The 26,434-nt window shown below is 40.2% G+C and overlaps 1 protein-coding gene across 1 annotated transcript; it reads right to left on the minus strand.

The window, feature by feature from the left end:
• Nucleotides 1-7,045: 7,045 nt before the first annotated feature.
• Nucleotides 7,046-20,042, minus strand: ZNF652 (zinc finger protein 652). Its single transcript, XM_065897748.1, has 5 exons — nt 19,034-20,042; nt 16,310-16,457; nt 15,835-15,950; nt 15,225-15,369; nt 7,046-7,557 (listed from the first exon to the last, which is right to left on the minus strand). The coding sequence occupies exons 1-5, from the start codon at nt 19,934-19,936 to the stop codon at nt 7,046-7,048; spliced, it is 1,824 nt and encodes a 607-aa protein (XP_065753820.1). The 5' UTR covers nt 19,937-20,042.
• Nucleotides 20,043-26,434: the final 6,392 nt, after the last annotated feature.

The following is a 26,434-nucleotide window of genomic DNA, read 5'->3' on the forward strand; positions in this document are numbered from 1 at the left end:
AAATAAATATTGAGCCTAGAGAGAATGTTCTATAAGAGACTTAAAAGCGGGATCTTTCTTTAGAAGGCAAGAATAAAGAAGCTAAAGTATTTTGTTGCCCCCTTGTGGACAAAGCCAGTACTGCTGGTGGAGCAGAAACACGCTGCCCATGTCAAGAGGAAGATGTATGTTCAAACACATGGAAGATTGAGAAGAAGTCATCTGCTTTTCAGAGGCTGCAGAGATATGGTTGGGGATACAACTTCAGCAGTAAACACCAAAACTATGCCACACAGTTTCTTTCTTTTTTACTTTTGGAACAAGTCGAATAATGAAGCACAGAAAAGGTATTTCTAGGATAGGCTGGAGCTTCTAAAAGAACAAAATATTTCCCACCAACTTCTGAATGCGATTAAACGCAGCCTCAAGTCCTATGCAGAATGCGAGTTGGTGTCTCTGGCCTTGTGATCACACGGTCCCTCTTCACCTGTAAAAGTCAGGTAAGAAGGAAGCTGTGTTTGTTCGGAGGAGCTGGATAGTTAGAAACAACTTGATTCTTTGGCACATCCGCTATAGAGACAGGCTCTTTGGTTGATCAAAACCAACAATGCAAGTTCCAGATTTCCTTCCAAAGTTAAGCAAAATTCAGCTCCTACCCCTTCTTGCCCCATCCCCAAAATCATTTTCAAGTAATTTGTAACATTGCTGACCTCACCAGGGAAGCTCAAATAGTGTGAAACTAGAAAGCGGAGGAGATACTTCTTAGAGGCAAAGGCCCTTTGATACTTGTGCCAAACGTCTCCTACGTACAAAGACATGAAACAAGCCAACAGTCTGTCTCAGGGATGTGGCTCCTCAGGTGTGAGCGCCCCCCCCTCCCCCGCTCCCCGCACGGCTCCCACTGCTGTACTGCCTGAGAGTCCCAGGAGAAAAGCCACAGATTCAAAGTGGTTACTTTAGGTAGCCAGTTACCACCTAAAAGAGGCAAACTTCTAGGTCTGGGGACTATCAAGGCATACTAAAGCAAGAAGATTTGAAACAACAAGAAACTCTTGTCACTTATTTCTGTAGAAATCTACTTTTTGCATTTTGTAAACAAGTATTCCCATTCCAAACAGCCAGTGACATCTTCAACTGTCTTGAATGTATCCATTATCAAACATAAGCATTCTCACACTGTCACACTACCCCACCAATAACGTACTGTCGCCAGATAAAAGGAACAAGAATTTATTAACAGCTGCCTTCTTAGACTCCCACGTCACGTGGTGGTTAGTTAGCCTTGAAAACCTGAGTATCAGTATTATCAACTTTAAGGAAAGGGGCATGACGTCTTAAGTCAGAAAGGAAAAATTTCGACTAAGGCCAAAATAGCTTTCATTCACTTAAAAAAAAAAGCAATCTAATTTCCTCATTTTAATGAGGTCTGTTTGTCTTCAGTTTGGGAGGAGAACTGAAAGGGAGCCGGACACCTGTACGCAGCACGAACTGCGGTTCTGACCGTGAAAGATGAGCCAATCGCTACAATGTTTTATCAATAAGGTGCTCATATCACACGGAGAACACACTGAAACCTCCTTTTTATGACATCCTTCATATACTACGTATCAACAGTATTTTAAAAATTAATTAGATGTGAACAAGTAGAAGAGAGTAACCGGAAGTTTCTGAGGGACAGAAGGATGAGAGAGGCAGATCAAAAATCAGTAAAGGACTTCGGATAAACCCAGAGAGCACTTTTAAATTGATTTGACTAAAATAACATTATGGGTACAACCTGGCCAAATGTTTCTCGAAGAGAGAGAGCGTATCAGAACAGGGCATAGCAAGAGCAGCAATCTGGATCCCTTAATCAGAAAGGGGAGGCATTTCAGGAAGACTAAGACGAGAAAAAGATGTTCAAAAGAGATACTCAATGACCTTTAATTTGAAAGGAACATCTACTTTCTGGTGAAAGAAAGGAACACGAGCAGTTAAGATAAGGATAAAGCCTTTCATCACTAGAGATGTAATACGTGAAGAAATAAGATATAAATAAAAGTTTAAAATGTAATCTAAAAGTGACATGGGGGAACAAAACAGAAATACATAAAAAATTCACATCCAAGGTTTTAGAGCTAGTTTGTAGAGACAAATCAATTGGAATAAGAGTGAGTTCCAATACTCATGGACGATGAATAATCAGAGGTAGGATTTAGATCAGGAAAAGAATGTTCCATGATGCTGGCTTTTTGAAGGCACTCAAGAACAGAGTGAGAGAGACTGAAGCTGCAGTGAGATAATACAGGACTAGTGAGAGATGTACACTCACTAATCTGTCATAAGGAAATAAAAACAACTCCAGAAACATTATGACAAGACATGTATTATCAAGTTATACACAGAGTCTAACAAGGTAGAAATCCGCTTTGTAAGTAGCTTCTTGCAACAATATAGCTTCTACTTAGGGAATGAGAAAGAGAAGTTTGTTTTCCCGATATGCAATTCTGCAAAATAGTTTAATGAAAAATTTGATAAGTGGTACATTATCTAGTTCTTTAAACAAATTTACTGAGGCTAAAGCTTCAAAGCTGGGACAACCAAGGAGTTTGATTTTCCTTTGAATCTTGCAAAACCTATCCTCTAAGACAAAAAGATCTGATCACAAAGTCTATAAAAAGTCTAGAGAGTATAAAAGTACAGAACTATGAAAGTAGATATATCGATGGCAACTTTTATGGCTTCCATAGAAAGTGTAGAGAGGATCTCTGGTTTGCTTTATCGAGGTAGTGTCCAGGGTTGGAAGGTCATTGTTATTTGTTATAAACACTACAGATGACAGAAGCAGGTTAGCTAGGGTGTTGCTAGTACATAATAATGCCAGTATCTCTAGTGGCTCATGACCTTTCATTCCCGAAAAAAATGATCTTTTGGGAAATTTCCTATCTTGGTTTAGGTAAATGAAAATTAAAACCCAATATTTACTTGCTCAATTTTATAGTCTGAAGAATTCCAAGTTAGTTGATTTTTGTAATGGGAGAGAGTTGATAAAATTCTTCGGTGTAACTTATCCCTTTTTCATCAAATACTTCCCATACAGTCTGGAACAGCATCGAAATGTTCATCGTGTGGATCAGCGATGTAATAAAAGTTGTCTCTTCTATGCAGTAGCTCAAACAGATGGGTTTCTCTAACTTTAGTTTTCTTCTCTCTCTCTCTCTCTCTCTTTTTAAACATTAAAACCCCACCTACTACCATTCTGTGTCTCACTAACGGAAATCTTCAAGATGTGGTAAATATAATACACGTCTGCAATGGATTTCTATTTCTGCTTGATTTTCTTAAGATTTAAAACTTCCAGTGAAATAAAAATTAAGCTAAACAAGCATATCCGTTCAAGAAACATAAAAAGTGAAAAAAATTTCAAGAAGTAGAAAAAGTGTACAAGTATCTCTTCAGAGTATTTTGCCTCCAGTTAGTATACAAGGGACAATCAAATTATAGGGAGCATTCTAACCACAATGAAAAGGTACTTTCAACCAATGTAGTTTTAAAAAAGACGGTACAACTGTGGTAATATCCACGCTCAGTCATTAATTTAGAACGGTTAATGGAAAAACGGTAGACTGTAAAAGTATACATAACTGATTTGCAAAGGTTACTTTGAACTACTGTAGTAAAGTTTTATGTGGAGACTTCCCTGCTTGCTAAAAATAAGGATCAAATCACAAATATACACGGAAAGGAAGCCACGTGCTTTTAAACCGTTCATCTTATCTTCTTCATTCAGATGTAAAATCTGACTCGGTATGAGCCCGCCCCACTCAATTTGAGAAAGCAACAAGCAGCCTTTCATTCAGGCTAAGGAAGAGTTTATATTTGAATGATACATCTATGAGAAAAGAATAGGAAAGTGCAAAAAAAATTCAAAAAGCAATAGCAACTCAAGCTGGGAATTTTCAAGTAAGTCTTAACTCTAGCGACGACACAAGCCTTTGAAGACAGTAAAATTAAGTCAGGAGAAACAGCCTCAATTTGGTATCTATATAATGCTGAAATGTGGCCTTTGCTGTCTTTAAAATTTAAGTACAGATAAGGGCTGAGAACTCAAACTCCTCCACAGTTCTTTTTTTCATAAACAGATAACAAGTAGTTAATAAGTTTTGAATAAGTCACAGGGTGCTGTACTATAGGCGGGAGGGAACACACCATATATAAATGCAACTTTTATTTTAGTAAAGGACCCCAATCAAAATTTTAACCCTGAGTTTGAGTCTTAAGCGTGTTAAACCTGATGCACGTATACGTTTAAGGCTTAATTCTTCAGTCCTTCTATTCAGAAGCATTAATGGCATGAATATTCTTAATGCATTTCATTAGGCATATGTAACATGACACTGGTGAGGAGTCGTTATATTCTGAGCAGTTTTCCCGAAGACCACAAACCCCAAATCAGGGAGGGTATGCTTATCTAGGGAAAAAAAGTTGGAAGTTTCCAGATTGTTCCACAATACATTTCACTAAGAAATGTATTGTTTGACAATGCTGATTTTTAAAAAAAGATAATCCTTTCTTTGCTTCTGTTAAGGGTGGTGGTGATTATTTGCTTAATATTGGTTTTCCTATGTAGTAGATATTTTCTTATGGCTATATTCACTTGAATGGAAAATCAAATATGACTACCTGAATCTTCCAGTGTGTAATTATAGTACACCTCATAAAATGGTTGATTCAATGGTCTCAAGTCTAGAATTCAGAACTGCTGCCCAATATTGTAAATTTATTTAGAACAAAATAAGGTATAACCAATTAACTAAGCTGTAATTTACATCTTAAACATCATTTTAATATTACAAGCTTGGACATGAAATAATGGTATGTCCACACATATACCACACATGGTATATCCACAAACTTGTCATGGAACGCCAAGGAGACTGTGTAAATAAGGGGAGGCAGCCACTAAAGATATAACAGTCATAAATAAGGAATTAACTTTTCTTATTGGTTTGGGTACTTGAGTGTTCAAAGAATGTATACAAATATTTAATACCACATTCCTTAGAAGTTACATCCAGAAACAGGAAAAGTATGTCTTGAGATACTTTTCCGCCTCATTCCCAAATTCTCCTATGCTCATTATAGAAGACAAAGGCAGTAATCAGAAGGAAAAAATCTGGAAATATTAAACCAAAAAGCTAACAGAGAATGCGATATTTTAAAAATAGGGACTTAACCTCAATGGAAAGAGTTCCAGTTTTCCTACCACAGAGCTAATCAGCCAGAAAAAGTGCTGTAAGTCTATCTGCACACTTAATATTAAAAATAAAAAAATAAATAAAAGTCAGGGTTCTGATTCAGGCAAAGATTTAAAACCTTGAGGAAAGAAAAATGAAGAAATTTCAAGATTAAAAAAATGAGAGAGAGAGAGAGAGAGAGAGAGGGGGGGGGGGGAGAAAGAAAGACCTCGCTTTGAAACTCAGTTCGCTGAGATGAAAAATTACAAAACTTTTATCTACACTGAGTCTGGATAAATGTGATCAGTTAAATATAACCAATCTGTCAGCCCTTCTGTTCAGCCTTTCTTATAATGAGCTCCTGACTGACCATGCTCTTTAGAAGTTACCCAAACTCTTTCAAACCTGCCCCATTTGCGGCTCTCCTTATCACCAAGAAGGCTGCTATCACATCATCGCTTGCAGAGGACAGGGCAGCAAAACGTCATTTTCTCTCTCTCACCACAATTTAAACTGTGTCAGAATAGCTCGAAGTTGTGACTACATCCATGGATAGAAGAGACATTTTAAAAGTCATAACCAATTTGTGTTCTTATCCAAATTTCTCAGCCGCTATCAGGCAACACCACGTTTGTGATTTTAGTGTACTATTTTATCTTTTTGTGACAATTAGAAAAATAAAGCAACCTTAAAGTGAGCAGTGTATTAGGAGACTTCAGTTGGTCGTCCCACAGAGGCTGAACCTGAACACATTTCTGGGGGAAGCGAGACGTGACTGAGAGGAAACAGCCTCCGCCACCTCCTCCTCTTGACGGCGAACGGCTTTACTCAGATTTTCAAAACAGGCCAGCTTCAGGTGACCTCCCTGGAAAAGGCTCAACCCTCTGCAAATCATTCCATTCAACGTACTAACTGAGCCGAACGAAACACGGAGGACACAGCATGTCCGTGAGCCTAACAGGCCCCCGAGTGTCAAGTAGAGATTAAAAAACTACCGAGGACTTATGCCAAATTCCGAAAGCAAAACCTCATTTTCGCAGTAACCTGGTCTGGAGACCCTTTCAGATACATCTAGTCTCTGAAGCACCTTTGAGTTGTACGGATGTAAGAATAACTTTGAACTATAGAAGTTATATGCATCTTTAAGAATCACATTTTGATGATTATAAAAATTTTTTCTATTTTACAACATAGGTCCAGCTACACTGAAAAAATTACACTGCTTATTGAAATACATTTCATTTTAGAAACAGACTACTAAAGAAGTCTATACAAAAACTCTAAAATAATTTCTGTAGTAAAATAAAGAGTGCATTAGGAGAGCTACACAAAGAAGAAAATTTCTGTCTTTCTCTATAATGCTTGATATACTGTGAAACATGGCTAGCTCAACTCTGAAGCCAGCACCAAAAGCTGAAAAGAATGTTACAATACACAGTGATACAATTAATGCTCTGGATTAATGTCACAGCCTTCCCGATTAGTACAAAGGAAACCAGGCCTGTCCCCTCTTTGAGGAGAAGTCCAGGATATAAAAGCAAGCATACCTCATCAGCTGATATGAAATTATAAAATTCCACAAGTCTGAGTATTTGAAATTTATAAAAGTCACCAGAAAATGCAAGCAAATTGGGCTTTAGTTCGGTGGTTCCCTGGTTCGACAGTTCCCTCCGTGAGCTCAGGGTCTTCTCGTCCACTCCCTCGGATGTGCGGATTCACCAAGACAATGACAAAGCTCTTGGTGGAGGCTGAGGAGAGTCTGACAGCTACAGAAACGCTCACCGACCCCCACTCTGCAAACTCACACCGGGGCACGGAACTCGCGGAGAACACATTTAAGGAGATGGATGTTAGTGATGCTGGGCTGAACTGTTCTTCTCTGCCAGGTGCCGCAGAAAGGTGTCCTCACCCTGGCCCCTGTTATTTAAAGGCTCGCTCTTAAAGAGAGCTGGAGGTGGGGGGAGGTGAGGGACCGGGGGGATAGGAAGGTGGTGTGGGTGGTGAGGGTGTGCGTGGATGTGCAGGTGCGAGAAGGGGTGGGGCATGGGCCGAGGCGTTAGCGTGCTGACGGGGTTCATGCTGATGGGAGGGGCGGGGGTCGTGGGGGTGCTCCCCACAGAAGGAACTGGGGTGGCCGGGGAGGTTGTGAGTGGGATCTGGACAGCAGGCGGCACGTTCACGGGGCTGGTCACCCGAAAGCACTTCTCTTTGTGGGCCTTAAGCATGTTGGAGAAGCGGAACCGCTGGCCGCACACATCACACGGATAGGGCTTCTCGCCTGTATGAGTTCTGCGGTGCCTCTTCATGTTGGGGCGGCTGGTGAAGCTTTTGCCACAGATTTCACAGATAAAGGGTTTCTCTCCTGAGACGAACACAGACACAAAAACAGGATTAACACACTAGGCGGCAAGTATGTGCCCCAGCTATTCCTCATACCAAAAAAGGAGGTTACCACTCCTCTCCCTTATGGCATATTATATTCTAGTAGTCATAAAAGAGTTCCCCAAAGTTGGGACTTAACAAAAAGGAGCAGATACAACTAAAACTTACTTACAACCTACCATCTGGGCTTGGTTAAAAGAACAAGAAAGGCTTCTACAGTAGTGATCTTCCACATCCTACAGGAAGAAGTGTTCAAATGGCTTTCCTGTGTTCCAGGGAACCAAGCCCACAGATGAGTCTCTGCCTCTAAGCATAGGCGAGCCGATCTGTGAGCAATTTCTGACATTCCAACCCAGAGTAGGACTTTGCTGATAATGTCTTGTGGAGGACATAAGTCTCCGCACGTCTACTCGAACATAATCCTTAGAATGCAGCTTACGCTTTGCTGTCTGGGGAAATTCTGGACTGACTCACCCTACAACACAGATTTCGCACCACAGTGTTTCTCTGCAGGCGGCTCTCCATTACGTGGGGCTGTCTGCACACCTGAAGAGCGCTCAGTGGTCCTGGCGCCAGACTACTTATATGCCCCCAAGAAATTCTGACCATCAAGAATGTCCCCACACCATTGCCAAATGCCCATGGGTGTGGGGATGGTTGAGCGGCAGGCTACCGTTCTTGGTGGAGAACCACTGGGGAAATGAGCCAAAAAGGAAACAAAACCCCCTAGCTCTAAGGGCACTTAGGGAGGAAATTAGGTCTGGGTTCTAAGGGCTTATTAAACTTCCTAACTTTCCTTTGGACTTACTGCTTAGTTCTATGCTATGTCTGCCTGCCTCTCTCCCCAGGCCACAGGGAGAAACAAAATGATGTTTGGACACACACGTCCATGGTCACTGCATCCAGAATGCTGTGGTGCGGTGCGGAATACCTGTCCACGTGTGCTTCAGCGACCATGTGCTTGTATTTAGCAATTCCTTCACCAATGCTCAGTGTATGTCGCTTGTATCTCGACTGTAGCTCCTGCTACAAGAGTTTGCTCTCACTTCAATGATTACTCCCTCTGTTTCTAACAGGTGTCCTTATTCTACTCTGTATAAATAAGAGCTGTTGTGTATGGAGTCTTAGTGCGTGCCTGGCACCGTTCTAATCCCTTGACACCTTATTAACCTCTGGTGATCCTCACAGCCTTATGAGGTAGGTACGCTATTATCCCTATTTTACTGATGAGGAAATTAAGAAACTTGCTGGAGGTTCTACAGTCAGTGGAGAGGCAGGATTTAAAACTCTGCAGTCTGGCGCCAGACACGTAACACAACGGCGCTTCACACCTCAACGTCTTGTGCATTCCTGAACACACAAAGGAATGTTATTTTCTTACTGTTTTCCTCCACTTTGGGACTCCTTCTAACACTATGCGCAAACTCCCCTTTATCCATGTTGTAGTCCTTATTTCTTCTCTCTGCCTTTGAAAACTGACATCTCCTGTTGCCTCCTTCCATGGGAGCCAGACTTTTCCTCACTTCCCATGAGAGACTGAATCGAACCATCAGGAGGGATCAGTTTTCTCCATGGTTACCGGTACTATTTGCTGACTATAATATTTCTTTTATCTTCCTACCTTTCATTATTCAATCACTGCCACTGCTAGGCTCTTCACTGTGATTCATACTCATCTTTCTAGATAAATTCTGTACTGGCTTGTGTTCCTTCTTTTTAAATCCATTTCCTCCAATTAAAAACTTCAAATTCTATGTTAAATGGAATTGATTAAATCAGTTGTGGTAATGCCCATCTAATGGAGAGTGCTATTAAAAACAATATTATAAAAGTATAGAAATGTAGTTATTAACATGAAAATCTATAATCTGTTATCTATAGTCTATTAAGTAAAACAAGCAAGTTATGAACACGTACGCACGGTATTATCCATTTTTAATGAAAAATACGTGTAGGAACATATGGAAAGAAATAAAACAAATGTTACCGGTGATCATCTCTAGATAATGGGATTATGAGTGACATTTTACTCTATTTTTGATGCTTATATGTACTTCCTGTTTTCTAAAATAAACATGATTTACTTGTATAATAAAATGTTTTAAAAGCACACCTGTTTGATAACCTATCAATCCCCTTGACCCCTTCCTCCTTGACTTCATTGCTAACAGCCATGCGGAACCAGAGCCTAAGGACCTAATGTTTGAATTGTTAGTCTAATACGAGCAAACATTCTCCACTTAATTCACTAATCACTTCCTAGGTTCACGAGACACTTTATTCATTGATAGGTTACTTAATGTATGGACATGTAACTTTCTGTTATGTGCTCAAACCTGGATCCAGTCCTGGATCTCTCTCATCATCCATCTCTCATTTGTAGTCTTCTAGGCTATAATGATTTGCCGCAGAAAGACTAAACACTGTTAGAACTGGCCTGCCATAAATCCATGTATCCAATTTAAACTACTTAGTCATCTTTTATCCATTTCTTGATGTCCTACCAAGTTTTCCACATTTGTTACTCAGACATAAACCCACAATCCCACCCAACTCTAACTCTCATTATTCATTAGGCCCCATCTCCTAACTGTGCTAATGACTGATGGTAAGGTTTCCCTGAGACCTCAAGGTAAGATTACAATGAGGCTGAAACAAGGAAAAATCAAAATGTAACATTTGAAATCAACCACCTGCACAATGTCCCACCCTCAGGAAGCGCTAGTAAATGGGTGGCTGGAGGAGATACTAACAGCTAAGTCCTTAGGTAACTAGAAAGCACATATGTCGATACATCTTATGATGTAACCTAACTGTTACATACAGATAAAGCTAACCTAATTATAAGAAACGGTACTGTAATGAGTCTGAAGAACGCACATAATAAATGAAGACAGAATCTGCAGGGAAGATAGAAAGAGCAAGAATTCCGCTACTTAGCTGTCTATTGAACTTTCAAAGGAAAAAGTGATCTGGCCAATGAACACAAGCACCCCAGTCTGCTTATGAATATCCTGGAGCAGCATCAGAAATCTGTGTATCTATATATCTGGCCTACCATCACGTTACAATCGTTCACCTGGATTACTGCAATGTCCCCCCGACTGGCTTCACCATCTCTATTCTTGCTCCCCACCCTCCAATCCACTCTCCACACTGTAGCCAGAGCGACCTTTCAGATGTGTCACGTTCTGCTTAAAGCCACTGAAGAACGTCCCACCGTCCTCAGAATAAAGCTCAAACTTTTCTACGTGGCTCATTCTGTGATGCGGTACTTGCTTACTGCTCTCCGGTATCGTGTCTTATTATACTCCCTGCCTCCCCTCCTCCCCCAATCCATCAAACTCTAACCAACTTCATTTAGTTGTACGTACTGTGCTCTCATCACCAAACCACTGTTAGGCCTTGCCTGTCTATCACCCCAACGTGACTATAAGCTCTGTGAATCTAGGGACTATTTCAGTCTTGTTCGCTACAGTAGCCCCGTTTAGTAGATTCTTGATTAACATTTATAAATAAATATTAGTTAATTCTAAGACATGCATTTCCCCCCAAATATTTACATCTGTGAAACTGACATATACCATAACGATCGGTGACGTGTCATTCTTTAATTTGCAGCATTTTCTTAGCGATACATAAATGAGGTTTGTCTTAAAACTGATGGCTTCTTGGATTCCATGAAGGATGGTACTCACAATTAAGATCACTCAATTACCTTCCTTTGCTGTAATTTTCTGTCCCTGATGATCTTGTGATTATAATTTAGCTTCTCATATAAATTTATTTTAGGCAAAGAATATTCAGACCAAAGAACATAAGAGCTCGGAAGCACTTGTCACTCACTCAGGCTTTTCACTGTAAATTAGCAACTTTATTTATATGTTATTCAGATTGTTTAGCACAGATCAATCCCTCTGACCCTCATCTGCTTGGGTACACTGACAAATTCTGGAAGCTGAGAACCAGACTCTGGGATGGTGCTTTTTGCCCTCATGATGTCCCGCGTACCCCTCCATTTTATTACTTGCTTCATTAAATTTGTATCAGAGTAACTAAGTATGTGTTTCTGGAGTCAGACTGCCTTGGACAAGTTCTTTACTCTCTGAGCCTCATCTGAAAAATGAAGATAATAATAATAGGTTATTGCGGTAAGTTAGAAATTCGGGGAAAGTGCTTAGAACAGTATTTGGTACGTGGCAGACATTCCGTGCATTTTAGTGCTGCTATTATCATCATCATCATCGTCACTACCGCTGGACTGTAAGCTCCTTGAGGGCAAAAAGCAGGTCATAATTCATCCTGTATCCCTCGGCACTTAGCACTGTGCCTGGTACAAAGAGAATCAACAATTATTCTATGTTGAACTCACCCCATGTCCACACCATCCCAGGAAACCCTGCCTGAGGGCTGGTCGGCTTCCCTAGATAAGATCTACCTCACTTCTCTTTTAACTGCAAAGAAACAGCCCAATCAGTGTCAGTTCCTGCAATGGCCTTAACCCCCACCAAAACATACTCTAAATGTGGTTTCATCCAGCCTTAAAAGACGTATCCCTTTTCTTCTTTAAAAGCTAACCCTTCTCGGATCCTTTCAGGTACTATTGTAATCCTTATTTAGTACCAAGGAACCAGAGGCCCACAGGGGTTGCATAATTCACTTAAGGTCACACTGCTAGTGAGCGGCAGAGCCAGGTGTGTCCAACTCCACCATCCAGCGCTTTCCCAGTGTGATCATTACAAACAATACTAAAAGGCAGATGCAAACCAGGGAAAAGGATTTTAATATCGGTGTTAGACAAGGTCCCATATATATAAATATACACAAAGAGCTATATATATAAAGAGCTATCATAAACAATAAGAAGAAGCCAAACACTGCAATGGCAAGATGAATACAGAAAAGGCACGAGCAATTCAGAAAAGAAAGTATACTGATACGCAACGAGCATATGAAAAAGAATGTGCAAATTAACACAGTAAGAAACCACTTTTCACCGATTAATTCAACCATGATTTTATTTAGCATTGGACAGGGTTGGGAAAATGGGTATTTTCACGTGCAGCTGGTAAGAGTGTACGTGGATGGCTATTTTGCAATACATACCACCAAGTCTTAAAACTATACACATCCCTTTGACCTAATAATCCCATTTCTAGGGATTTATCCTAAGTAAATAATCATGGCTGTGTTAGCCACAAAGTTGTTTGTCACAGTATTATTTATAACAGTAGAAAAATTGGAAACAGAAACCATCTAAATGTCCAAAAGGGAACTGGCTAAATAAAATAGAGATAACATCCTTAACAGGACCACTGTAAAGGTTGTACTGATTAAATGAGATAATGTATGTAAAGTATTTAAGATAGTACTCAGCATATATGTGCATAATAAATGATGGCTATTATTACAGCAAGTTTATAAGAAGGACTATTATACAACCATTAAAATGATATTACTGTTAATGACATTATACAGTAAAATAAAAAGCAGGCTGTAACAGACCGTAAAGACCCAATTTTTGTTTCGTTACTATATACATGAACGTATAAACACCTATGCATAGTATCTATACGTATATTAAGAAACTATAGAATTAAAAAAATATGTGCTAAAGTGTTAACAGTAGTCACCTCTCATTGATAAGATTATAGATCATTTCAATTTTCATATTTTCTAATATACTTTAATAAGTATGTACTACTACTTTTAATGAGAAAAATAAAAACTTAAGTGAATTTAGGTGGCTGTACTCCTTTAGAGGAAACAGGGAATGTTCAGCTTGCCTATTTGGTCAAAGAAGAATACTTAACATAAAGTTTTATTCAACTTACACATTAATCACAAAATGTACACTTCAGTTTCATATTATGGACATTCAAGGGCCTGAAGAAAGAAAGAAGGACAAAGGGGAAAGAAGAAAGAGTAAGAAACGCAGGAGGAGAAGGAGAGAGGGGGGACCCGGGAGGAAGAAGCACAGGGAGACGGCAGAAAAGAGAAGGTGAGCGCAGAGGCTTAAGTGGTGGAGGTTCCTTCCAATCTTGCGACAAACATTTACTGGGCATCTACTATGTGCCAAGCACCGTGTGTAAATATGACACGGCTTCTGCCTTCAAAAAAACTTATTTTCTGTCTAGTTCCATAGTTTCCTGCTGAATTAACAGAAAACTGCACCCTAAATGCTACTCAGAACTAAAAGCCTATCCAAGAGCCACCAGATTTTAAGAGGAGAATTTGTTAAAATACTCTGACATATCCTGCTATCCACTTAGGCTTCAAAGTTATCACTACCTTTTGAGATGTAATTTACGTAAACTCCTCTCATGGCTCTTCCTCTGGCTTATTCCTTGAAATCAGAGGTCCTGCTCCGAATGGGAAAGAAGCCCACCAGGCAGGTGTTTTTCTTTGGACTTAATAGAGATGGGAACTACAGAGGCGCAGCTACGGGCAGAACTTCCTCACCACTAGTTAAGCAGGCTAAGGAAGATATGTCTTGTGGTTCTTTCTGGCTCTGCTACTCTGTAGACTAACAGAACCTAGAGTCCTGTGATTAGATTTTATTTAGAAACTTGAAATATGTTTCACACTGTTCAATTTGTGCCAAGACAGCTAATTCCAGAGCGTCAAGATAAGACAGACGTACAATGCCCCAGTGTTTACAGGGGGCTATTATTCTAACTAGCTTCCTGGAGGCTGTATGATCCAATGCTTTCAAGACTCAAATCGACGCTATGAAGCATATACCTCTGAAAACACAATGTAGTTAAAATACTACTTAAACTCATTTGATGGATGTGTTCGTAAAAAGTAGTGAATTTTGGTAAATAAAATCCAACCAAACTTTAAGAATATTGAGAGGGTATCCTATTAAAAACAATGTCCTCAGGGACTTCCCTGGTGGTGCAGTGGATAAGAATCCATCTGCCAATGCAGGGAACACAGGTTTGAGCCCCGGTCCAGGAAGATCCCACATGCCTCGGGGCAACTCAGCCCGTGCGCCACAACTACTGAGCCTGCGCTCTAGAGCCCACAAGCCACAACTACCGAGCCCACGTGCCACAACTACTGAAGCCCGTGCGCCTAGAGCCCGTGCTCCGCAACAAGAGAAGCCACTGAAATGAGAAGCCCGCGCGCCTAGAGCCCGTGCTCCGCAACAAGAGAAGCCACTGCAATGAAAAGCCCGCACAGCGCAAAAGAGAAGCCCCCGCTCACGGCAACTAGAGAAAGCCCGCTCGCGGCAATGAAGACCTTAACGCAGCCAAAAATAAAATAAATAAATAAAACCCCCCCAAAAATGGCCTCCATTTTTTAAAGACCCAGAACCCTTTCCTTAGAAAAATAACATAGACACATATGCAAAACAATTTTCATATAATTTCAGGAGATCCTGTGTCCCAAATAAAGAGTCCATCATCTTGAAGGAACCCACAGTTAAAAGGCACTAACAATCCTTTTTTAAATAAATAAAATTATGAAAGCCTAACTTTTCGGTATTATAAATTTGTATTTTTATATATCAGGTTTATTTAAAGCGGAATTTGCACTTAGAATGCAGACTCGTGGCTTAGAACTTTAAGTAAATAGACTCACAGGTGATCATTAACAAGTGCTTGAGACATATCTGTACCTTTCCCGAGAAATTCTTACCAGTGTGTGTTTTCATGTGTTCGTCGAAGTACTGCTTCATGTTGAAATCCTTGCCACACCACTGGCACATGAACTGTTTGTGCCCGATGTGGATGCTCATGTGGGAGCGTAGCTGGTACTTGTACTGAAACCTTTCGTCACAGTTCTGCATTGGACACAGTGGAGATTTTTGAGTACCAAGCATAGCAGCTTTACCTGCGCCCACCCTACATAGCCTGAGATCAGGTATATTTTTCATACTCAAAATAGAACCTGCTTGTGTCAACTATTTGGCTCTGCTATATTTCCGTAGCTGAGTTATAATAAAAGGGAAAATTTCCCAAATAATTATCCCTGAAGTATATCTAACTTCTCTGAATTACTGAGAAAAGTAAAATGACTCGTCACGTGTTATTCCCAAACTTAACCTGATCTAAGTGAGTTAACTCTGCGTTAAAAATGACCGCTCTCTATCCAGCAGTGAGATAACGCAACGCTCAGAGCACGGGTCTGACGGCTCTGTGGAAACGCAGCCTTGTGCCTCGCACGAGGCACGCCTCTCTCCCACGGCTCACCACGTCAACGCAAGCCAGCCCCCGCGCCTGGGCCTGGTGGGCAGCGCGCGCCTTACCTCGCATCTGAAGGGCTTCTCTCCAGAGTGCTGCAAGGAGTGCACCTTGAGTGACATACTGCGTTTGAATGACTTTCCACAGGTTTCACAGGTAAATGGCATGTCTTTCGTGTGTGCTGCAACACAGAATGCACTTATGCTCAAAAACAGTCCACCAAAGGGCTCAAATGGGAAAAGAGATATGTCCTACTGTAAGGCGGTCCTGCCATCTTAATTGATGGTTCTCTAATCTGTGAGGCTTTAACGGCAAAGTTCTGAAGGAAAAAATAACAACGTTGAAAAGAAACCTGGGTGTGGAAGACTCTACCATCCAATTTGGTGATGCTTACCGAAGACACGTTGTATTTAGTTTCAACAAGTCAAAACTGATTCAAATAAGGCAGTTCCTCATATCCTGCCCAATCCAAAGTATAAAACACACCAAAAAACAAGGGAAAATTATAGGTGTACGAGAAAAGCAACAGAAAAGACTTACCAACCATGTGTTTCCGTACGTGAGCCATGGTATAGAATTTCTTCTCACAAATTTCACAGGAAAATTTCTTTTCTGCATATCCATGGACGATCTTGATATGTTCGTGAAGGGACCAGAGTTTCTTGAATGATTTATTACAGGAAACACACTGAGCAGGATAAATAGAAATAATCTTTATTTATAGGAGCTTCCAGAAAGCCACGCCTGCTGACTGGCAGCTGAAATGGGTGTGCCTTATTATTATTATTATTATTATTATTATTTGGCCAAGCTGCACAGCTTTTTAGTTCTCCTGACCAGGGACGGATTGAACCTGGGACACGGCAGTGAAAGTGCCGAGTCCTAACTACTGGACCACCAGGGAAGTCCCATGAAACGGGTGTGCTTTAGATTTGTGGCACAGGCCAGAATCCAAAACAAATCCACGGAGTCCAGATTCCAACACCAACGTCCTTGTGTTCTATTTTCCAAGATGAATTTTTTTAGAGACACTTTGGGAGTATGAAGACAATGGCAAAACGTAAGGCAAAAAGAAAGTTCCACTAATGTCAAAGAACTGACTGAATTAGCATTATACCTTTGAAAAGAACCTTCAAGTTTTTTTTTTTTTAATATATGGATTACCAAGAGCAGCTGTTTCCTACACGTGGGTTACTATGCAGTTAATACGTGTTTACCAGAGAATACAAACTAATTTTAGATTAACATAAATAAAAACAAGATAAAGCGTACATTAATGGTTATATATCTGTAGAAATATACCAATGTTTTTGTAGCTTAGAGAATGCATTTGGAGCCTTCATTGACACAGATTATTGAGATTTTATTATATTTTCCCAAATCTAATTTTCTCTATTAAACATTCCCCCCTGACAGAATTTAATATGACCCCTCAGCTGTTGGTCTCATCCTCCCTTTTCCCGGGGAGCCCAGCTCCAGATCTCTCACATAGGCATCTGTAGGAGACACAGGCGGTCCTGCCTAGTTCCCTGTACTATGGATCATCACTAGTCTAGGCTATCATAACATGTGTCAAAATAAAATACTTCTGGTTAAAAGCAATATTAGGAAGTTCTAGGTAACCATCGGACTCTGGGATGCTGAAGGGAGCAAGCTGTTATTCACTGTAAAAAAAGATCTCTGAACACATTATCCCTTCAGGAAACAAGGACTCTGAGAAGAGTCACAGAGATAAGCCTCTGGTTGGATACTGCTCGAGAGAACGACAGACAACTCCTATAAGCTATTTTGTAGGGCACAGTTTTAATTTTTACTTGTTACCAGGTCATCAGGATTAGAAACGCAAGAAGAGTTCCTTTAGCAGAATCCACAAAACCTAAATACAAGTTTAAATGAAATTATGGTGAGGAATAGTGAAGAAAGTCACACACGAAAAGGATTTATTAAATGTTTTCTGTACTTAATGAAGCAAATTTAAGTAAAAAAACCAAACAAACTATATAAACATCAAGATCAAGATATACCTTTTTCAGCAACGAATCATTACAGAACTAAGTTTGACCCCTAGGGTACAGCACAGCATTGCACTCCTTTTGGCCTGAACTGTTGCAACCAATTCAGAACCAGGCCCTGGGCACCAGTAGTTATTGGAGGGTAGGCACCATGATCCAGTCTTCTTTTATTTACCAAGCGTGTCAGAGATCAAGTCACAACTGACAAATCAAAAAGCAGTGAATTTTTAGCAAATATAATTTATATTTTTTAAAAAAACCTCTTTAGAGTAAAGCAATGATCGTGGTTGTCGATTAAAAGCAAGAAAGAAATGTGAAAAATAAGGAGCGCTCCAAATCAGGAGTATTCCAAGAAACACACTGAAACAAAACAATTTCATCTTCTAAAAGAAGTTTAGCTTAAACATGGTACAAGAAATTTCTATTTCACGTATCTTTTGGAGACATTAATAGACTTACCTTTTATGAATATTCATTAATATGCATTCACACGTGCAAACCGACACAGCTCAACATAATATAATTCACTCAGCAAGATATAATTAGCGCACTTCTTAACCTATCACAATACAGTCCTTTCAAGGACTAGCCTGGTTTGAATACCATGTTTTGTTACCTTAACAATACCGCACAGTAGCATTATATAACCCTACTGCCAGGTGGGCAACATTTTCAACCAGCTCAGCCTCGTTTAAAGTCTGCATATTCCCATGGGCTCAGCCTCTTGACAAATTTAGTGTTGTCATCTCTCCACTGGTAAAAGCAAACTCACTCCTGGAGATCTTCCATTTCCACCAGTCTGATTCATTATGGTTTTTGTCCCCATCAGCTACACTAGCATCTGGCATCCTTTCAAACCTTAGAAAAGGACCTCTCTCTACTCCTGACCTTTACTTGATATCTCCCACCTTGACAGAGAAGATGCCAGAATGAATTATATTACACGTCTTACAAGAGTAAATCTCCGTGCAAAGTCGGTGTTGACTTTACCTCCTTGTCAATCACCTATAACAGATCCCCCTTCCAATGTACCTGGGTTCCCGCTAGTCCAGCGTCAGTTAAATTTAATGCTTTTGCAAGAAAATGTTAAGGCTGCTTTTGAAAAGACCAAAGCAGGGGCTTTCAAAAAGATAAGTTGGTGAAAACTGTCCCTTCGGCCTCTATTGTATTTATTCTCTGGGGCAGATACCAGGTGAGTGTGAACAGCCAGGTTCTATCCTGGAAAGTTTGCCCTCTTGGTGATGAAACCTACCTGAATGTTTTTTTCACAGTCTGTTTGCTGGTGAAGGGACAGCTCACTTTCCAGGACAAACTTCTTGCCACACTTATCACAAATCTGCATGCGCCTATGAGTGACGTTCATGTGCTTCTCCAGGTACCAGCGAGTATTAAACACCCTGGGGCACTTCTCACAGGTCAGAGTCTCTTTCTCTTCACACTTAGCTTTCTGGACTGGCGCTTTGGGCTCCTTTGTGGCCCGCTTCTTACGCTTAGGTGGCTCTACACTCTTCCTACGACCTCTTGTAGCTCTGGGAGTAGGGGAAGTGGCAGCTGCGGCAACAGAGGCAGCTCTCCTCGTTCTCCTTTGGGTAACGCTGACTTTCTCCACTATCTTCTCCTTCTTCTTCTGCCTTTCGTTTTCTCCATAGTCATTACTGTCATCCGTGGCCTCTTCCTCACTCTCTTCCTCTTCCTCCTCACTGCTTGTCTTAAGAACAGGAGTCTCTTTGGACTGAGAAGAGACACCCTTTTCCCCTTTAGATACATTTAATGTTTGATTATTAAGGTTTACCTCCACTATGATCTGCTCCCTTTTGTAGGAGACTTCCTCCTCCTCCTCCTCTTCTGTGTCATCAGAATTCTCCCGGTCTTCTTTCACAGCATGCACGTCAGACACTGCTCTTGTCTCCCTGAAATACGGCTGCTCCTCTGTTTCATGGAGATGTGGTTTGCTCATCTTGGTGTCCACTAACACAGAATAAGGACTTCCTGATTCCCTTTTGTACACTTTGGTGGACAGGTCAAGCTCCTGGTTGGCACCATGATAAAAGGTAGATGGCACTTGACCACGACGGCTATCTTCTTGTGCCATCCCTGCTACATGCACAGCACAGTTTTCAACCAGCTCCTGACAAGAACTGACTGTGTGGCTCATTGGTAAGTGGCCTAATTTGTGAAGCAGTTCAGACTGTAAAGAAATAGCTTTAAAACAGGGTAATTATTAAGACTCAAACCCTTTTCCATCCACAAAGAATCACTCAGATGAAAAAAAAGGTATTCCTGGAACCTGTGTGCAATTCTTCCAGTGTTGCAGCACCAAAGCATAAGTCAAAAGGTTTGGTATTATGGCAAGAGCGGAGCACTAGTGATTTTTCTTTTGAAGAAAGCTGCAAATGACGTGGAGCATCTTATCTGCAAAGAAAAGCAAAGACAAAAAAGATCAGATATCTCTTATTTCCTTCTTATAGCATGTACTGACATCATACAACAAACATATCTCAAAATGATTAAACTCTTTAGATATACAATTCTTTATCCTGCTTAAATGGCTCATCGTGGGCCATCATTTTACTGGGTTACATGAATTCAACAAACATTCTGTCAGAATGTAAATTCTAAGACAGCAGGAGTTTACCTGTCCAGTTCACTGAGGTATTCTTAGAGCTTAGCACAGTGACGACCAGCACTTAGTAGGCGTTCAGTGTATATCTGATGACTAAGTGAATATCTGTTTTTGCACGGCATTCATTATCCTGGACGTACTGACATGGCAGAATATATGGTCTGTGTCCCCAAGGAGTTTACAGTCCAGTTACACAATATGTGTTGTCCATGAAACATGTAAGGACCTTATGCTGGCTGGTTTTCTTTTCAATATCAGTCACCACCATCCACCATGGTGAGAGCTCATGGAACAAAGGTAGTAGTGGGCTAGGCACTGTGGACCAGGAAAATAAAGCAGCTAATTGACAACTACAGAAGAGAGAGAAATGTCACTGGCCTTAAATAATTTATAATCTAGGTATAGATATCATTGTTTTCAGGTTTCTTAGAATAATTTCAGAGTTGCTAAGTATTTTTAAATTTGTTCTATGCATGGCTCTCTAGATCCACTCAATGACCAGGTGACTTTTCATGTGTCAGTTGAACAGAAGTCTAAATTCTAACCATAAGGTTGACATGGCTCCAAGGAAAATAAAACCATCCATTAAAAAAAAAAAAGATGAGAAAGGCACATAATTTGCTTTGTGACATACCTCACATTGCCGCTTAGCCAACCAGCTAACCTCTGAGTCATAAGAATGTCACTGCAAGCACATACCCTATCTAATTGACAAAAGGAAGGAAACTAGTATTTTCTGAATACCTGCTATGTGCACAGAATTGTAAAGGTGCTCATTATTTATTATTTTTAGTTAATATTCACTACAAAACTTTGGGGTTGATTTTTTTTTTTTTTTTTTTTTTTGCGGTAAGCGGGCCTATCACTTCTGTGGCCTCTCCTGTTGCGGAGCACAGGCTCCGGACGTGCAGGCTCAGAGGCCATGGCTCACGGGCCCAGCCGCTCCGTGGCATGTGGGATCCTCCCGGACCGGGGCACGAACCCGTGTCCCCTGCATCGGCAGGCGGAGTCTCAACCACTGCACCACCAGGGAAGCCCTGGGGTTGATTTTTAAACTTATTTAAAATTTTTTTATCAAAGTAATCACTCAAAAAAATCATACATAGTTTTACAAGTCAAATATACTGCAAGGTTTATGAAAAAGCAGCCATCCTCTGCCTGCTCCATCCCATCTGAGTCCCATACCTGAGACAAAAGTGTTCCTTTTAGCTGTTCCTCTTCCCCTTCCCCTTGTATTCTTCTTCTTTTTTAAACATTTATTATTTTTTAAAAAATTTTAATTTATTTTTTATACAGCAGGTTGTTATTAGCCATCCATTTTATACACATCAATGTATACATGTCAATCCCAGTCTCCCAGTTCATCCCACCACCACCCTCACCCGCTGCCGCTTTCCCCCCTTGGTGTCCATACGTTTGTTCTCTGCATCTGTGTCTCAATTTCTGCCCTGCAAACCGGTTCATCTGTACCATTTTTCTAGGTCCCACATATATGCATTAATATATGATATTTGTTTTTATCTTTCTGACTTACTTCACTCTGTATGACAGTCTCTAGACCCATCCACGTCTCTACAAATGACCCAATTTCGTTCCTTTTTATGGTTGAGTAATATTCCATTGTATATATGTACCACATCTTCTTTATCCATTCGTCTGTTGATGGGCATTTAGGTTGCTTCCATGACCTGGCTATTGTAAATAGAGCTGCAATGAACATTGTGGTACATGACTCTTTTTGAATTATCGTTTTCTCAGGGTATATGCCCAGTAGTGGGATTGCTGGGTTGTATGGTAATTCTATTTTAGTTTTTTAAGGAACCTCCATACTGTTCTCCATAGTGGCTGTATCAATTTATATTCCCACCAACAGTGCAAGAGGGTTCCCTTTTCTCCACACCCTCTCCAGCATTTGTTGTTTGTAGATTTTTTGATGATGCCCATTCTAACTGGTGTGAGGTGATACCTCATTGTGGTTTTGATTTGCATTCCTCCAATAATTAGTGATGTTGAGCAGCTTTTCATGTGCTTCTTGGCCACCTGTATGTCTCCTTTGGAGAAATGTCTATTTAGGTCTTCGGCCCATTTTTGGATTGGGTTGTTTGTTTTTTTAATATTGAGCTGCATGAGCTGTTTATATATTTTGGAGATTAGTCCTTTGTCTGTTGATTTGTTTGCAAATATTTTCTCCCATTCTGAGGGCTGTCTTTTCCTCTTGTTTATGGTTTCCTTTGCTGTGCAAAAGCTCTGAAGTTTCATTAGGTCCCATTTGTTTATTTTTGTTTTTATTTCCATTACTCTAGGAGGTGAGTCAAAAAAGATCTTGCTGTGATTTATGTCAAAGAGTGTTCTTCCTATGTTTTCCTCTAAGAGTTTTATTATGTCCGGTCTTACATTTAGGTCTCTAATCCATTTTGAGTTTATTTTTGTGTATGGTGTTAGGGAGTGTTCTAATTTCATTCTTTTACATGTAGCTGTCCAATTTTCCCAGCACCACTTACTGAAGACAGTGTCTTTTCTCCATTGTATATCCTTGCCTACTTTGTCATAGATTAGTTGACCGTAGATGCGTGGGTTTATCTCTGGGCTTTCTATCTTGTTCTACTGATTTATGTTTCTGTTTTTGTGCCAGGACCATACTGTCTTGATTACTGTAGCTTTGTAGTATAGTCTGAAGTCAGGGAGTCTGACTCCTCCAGCTCCATCTTTTTCCCTCAAGACTGCTTTGGCTATTCGGGGTCTTTTGTGTCTCCATACAAATTTTAAGATTTTTTTGTTCTAGTTCTGTAAAAAATGCCATTGGTAATTTGATAGGGATTGCACTGAATCTGCAGATTGCTTTGGGTAGTATAGTCATTTTCACAATATTGATGCATCCAATCCAAGAACATAGTATATGTCTCCATCTGTTGGTATCATTTTTAATTTCTTCCATCAGTGTCTTATAGTTTTCTGCATACAGGTCTTTTGTCTTCCTAGGTATGTTTATTCTTTTCTTTTTTTTCTAAATTTATTTGTTATTTATTTTTATTTTTGGCTGTGTTGGGTCTTTGTTGCTGTGTGTGGGCTTCCCACTGCAGTGGCTTCTCTTGTTGCGGAGCACAGGCTCTAGGTGCGTGGGCTTCAGTAGTTGTGACACGCGGGCTCAGCAGTTGTGGTCCACAGGCTCTAGTGCACAAGCTCAGTAGTTGTGGCACACAGATTTAGTTGCTCCATGGCATGTGGCATCTCCTGGGCCAGGGCTTGAACCCGTGCCCCTGCCTAGGCAGGCGGATTCTTAACCACTACGCCACCAGGGAAGCCTTGGTAGGTTTATTCTTAGGTATTTTATTCTTTTTGTTGCAATGGTAAATGGGAGTGTTTCCTTAATTTCTCTTTCAGATTTTTTATCATTAGTGTATAGGAATGCAAGAAATTTCTGTGTATTAATTTTGTATCCTGCAACTTTACCAAATTCATTGATTAGCTCTAGTAGTTTTCTGGTGGCATCTTTAGGATTCTCTATGTATAGTATCATGTCATCTGCAAACAGTGACAGTTTTACTTCTTATTTTCCAATTTGGATTCCTTTTATTTCTTTTTCTTCTCTGATTGCCGTGGCTAGGACTTCCAAAACTATGTTGAGTAATAGTGGTGAGAGTGGACATCCTTGTCTTGCTCTTGATCTTAGAGGAAATGCTTTCAGCTTTTCACCATTGAGAATGATGTTTGCTGTGGGTTTGTCATATATGGCCTTTATTATGTTGAGGTAGGTTCCCTCTATGCCCACTTTCTGGAGAGTTTTTATCATAAATGGGTGTTGAATTTTGTCAAAAGCTTTTTCTGCATCTACTGAGATGATCATACGGTTTTTATTCTTCAATTTGTTAATACGGTTTATCACATTGACTGATTTGCATATATTGAAGAATCCTTGCATCCCTGGGATAAATCCCACTTGATCATGATGTATGATCCTTTTAATGGGTTGTTGGATTCTGTTTGCTAGTATTTTGTTGAGGATTTTTGCATCTATATTCATCAGTGGTATTGGTCTGTAATTTTCTTTCTTTGTAGTATCTTTGTCTGGTTTTGGTATCAGGGTGATGGTGACCTCATAGAATGAGTTTGGGAGTGTTCATTCCTCTGCAATTTTTTGAAAGAGTTTGAGAAGGATGGGTGTTAGCTCTTCTCTAAATGTTTGATAGAATTCACCTGTGAAGCCATCTGGTCCTGGACTTTTGTTTGTTGGAAGATTTTTAATCACAGTTCCAATTTCAGTGCTTGTGATTGGTCTGTTCATATTTTCTATTTCTTCCTGGTTCAGTCTTGGAAGGTTATACCTTTCTAAGAATTTGTCCATTTCTTCCAGGTGGTCCATTTTATTGGCATAGAGTTGCTTGTAGCAGTCTCTTAGGATGCTTTGTATTTCTGCAGTGCCTCTTGTAACTTCTTTTTCATTTCTAATTTTATTGATTTGAGTCCTCTCCCTCTTTTTCTTGATGAGTCTGGCTAATGGTGTATCAATTTTGTTTATCTTCTCAAAGAACCAGCTTTTAGTTTTATTCATCTTTGCTACTGTTTTCTTTGTTTCTATTTCATTTATTTCTGCTCTGACCTTTGTGATTTCTTTCCTTCTGCTAACTTTGGGTTTTGTTTGTTCTTCTTTCTCTACTTCCTTTAGGTGTAAGGTTAGATTGTTTATTTGAGATTTTACTTGTTTCGTGAGGTAGGCTTGTATTGCTATAAACTTCCCTCTTAGAACTGCTTTTGCTGCATCCCATAGGTTTTGGATCATCGCGTTTTCATTGTCATTTGTCTCTAGGTATTTTCTGATTTCCTCTGATTTCTTCAGTGATCTCTTGGTTATTTAGTAACATACTGTTTAGCCTCCATGTGCTTGTGTTTATTACGTTTTTGTTTTCCCTGTAATTCATCTTTTTTAAAAAATTAATTAACTTTTTTGGCTGCCTTGGGTCTTTGTTGCTGTGCGCGGGCTTTCTCTAGTTGCGGCAAGTGGGGGCTACTCTTCGTTGCAGTTCGCGGGCTTCTTGTTGGTTGGCGTCTCTTGTTGCAGAGCATGGGCTTTAGGCGCATGGGCTTCAGTAGTTGTGGTATTTGGGCTCAGCAGTTTTGGCTCGCGGGCTCCTGAGCGCAGGCTCCATCGTTGTGGCACACGGGCTTAGTTGCTCCGCGGCACGTGGGATCTTCCCGGACCAGGGCTCGAACCCGTGTCCCCTGCACTGGCAGGTGGATTCCTAACCACTGTGCCACCGGGGAAGTCCTGTAATTCATTTCTAATCTCATAGCGTTGTGGTCCGAAAAGATGCTTGACATGATTTCAGTTTTCTTAAATTTACTGTGGCTTGATTTGTGACCCAAGATGTGATCTATCCTGAAGAATGTTCCATGCGCACTTGAGAAGAAAGTGTAATCTGCTGTTTCTGGACGGAATGTCCTATAAATATCAATTAAATCTATCTGGTCAATTGTGTCATTTAAAGCTTCTGTTTCCTTATTTATTTTCATTTTGGATGATCTGTCCATTGGTGTAAGTGAGGTGTTAAAGTCCACCACTGTTATTGTGTTACTGTCGATTTCCTCTTTTAGAGCTGTTAGCAGTTGCCTTATGTATTGAGGTGCACCTATGTTGGGTGCATATATATTTATAATTGTTACGTCTTCTTCTTGGATTGATCCCTTGACCATTATGTAGTGTCCTTCCTTGTCTCTTGTAACATTCTTTATTTTAAAGTCTATTTTACCTGATAGAAGTATTGCTACTCCAGCTTTCTTTTGATTTCCATTTGCATGGAATATCTTTTTTCATCCCCTCACTTTCAGTCTGTATGTGTCCCTAGGTCTGAAGTGGGTCTCCTGTAGACAGCATATAGATGGGTCTTGTTTTTGTATCCATTCAGCAAGCCTGTGTCTTTTGGTTGGAGCATTTAATCCATTCACGTTTAAGGTAATTATCAGTATGTATGTTCCTATGACCATTTTCTTAAATGTTTTGTGTTTGTTTTTGTAGGTCCTTTTCTTCTCTTGTGT

The sequence above is a fragment of the Phocoena phocoena genome, chromosome 19, assembly GCF_963924675.1.
Source record: "Phocoena phocoena chromosome 19, mPhoPho1.1, whole genome shotgun sequence".
In the NCBI taxonomy this organism is placed as follows: Eukaryota; Metazoa; Chordata; class Mammalia; order Artiodactyla; family Phocoenidae; genus Phocoena; species Phocoena phocoena.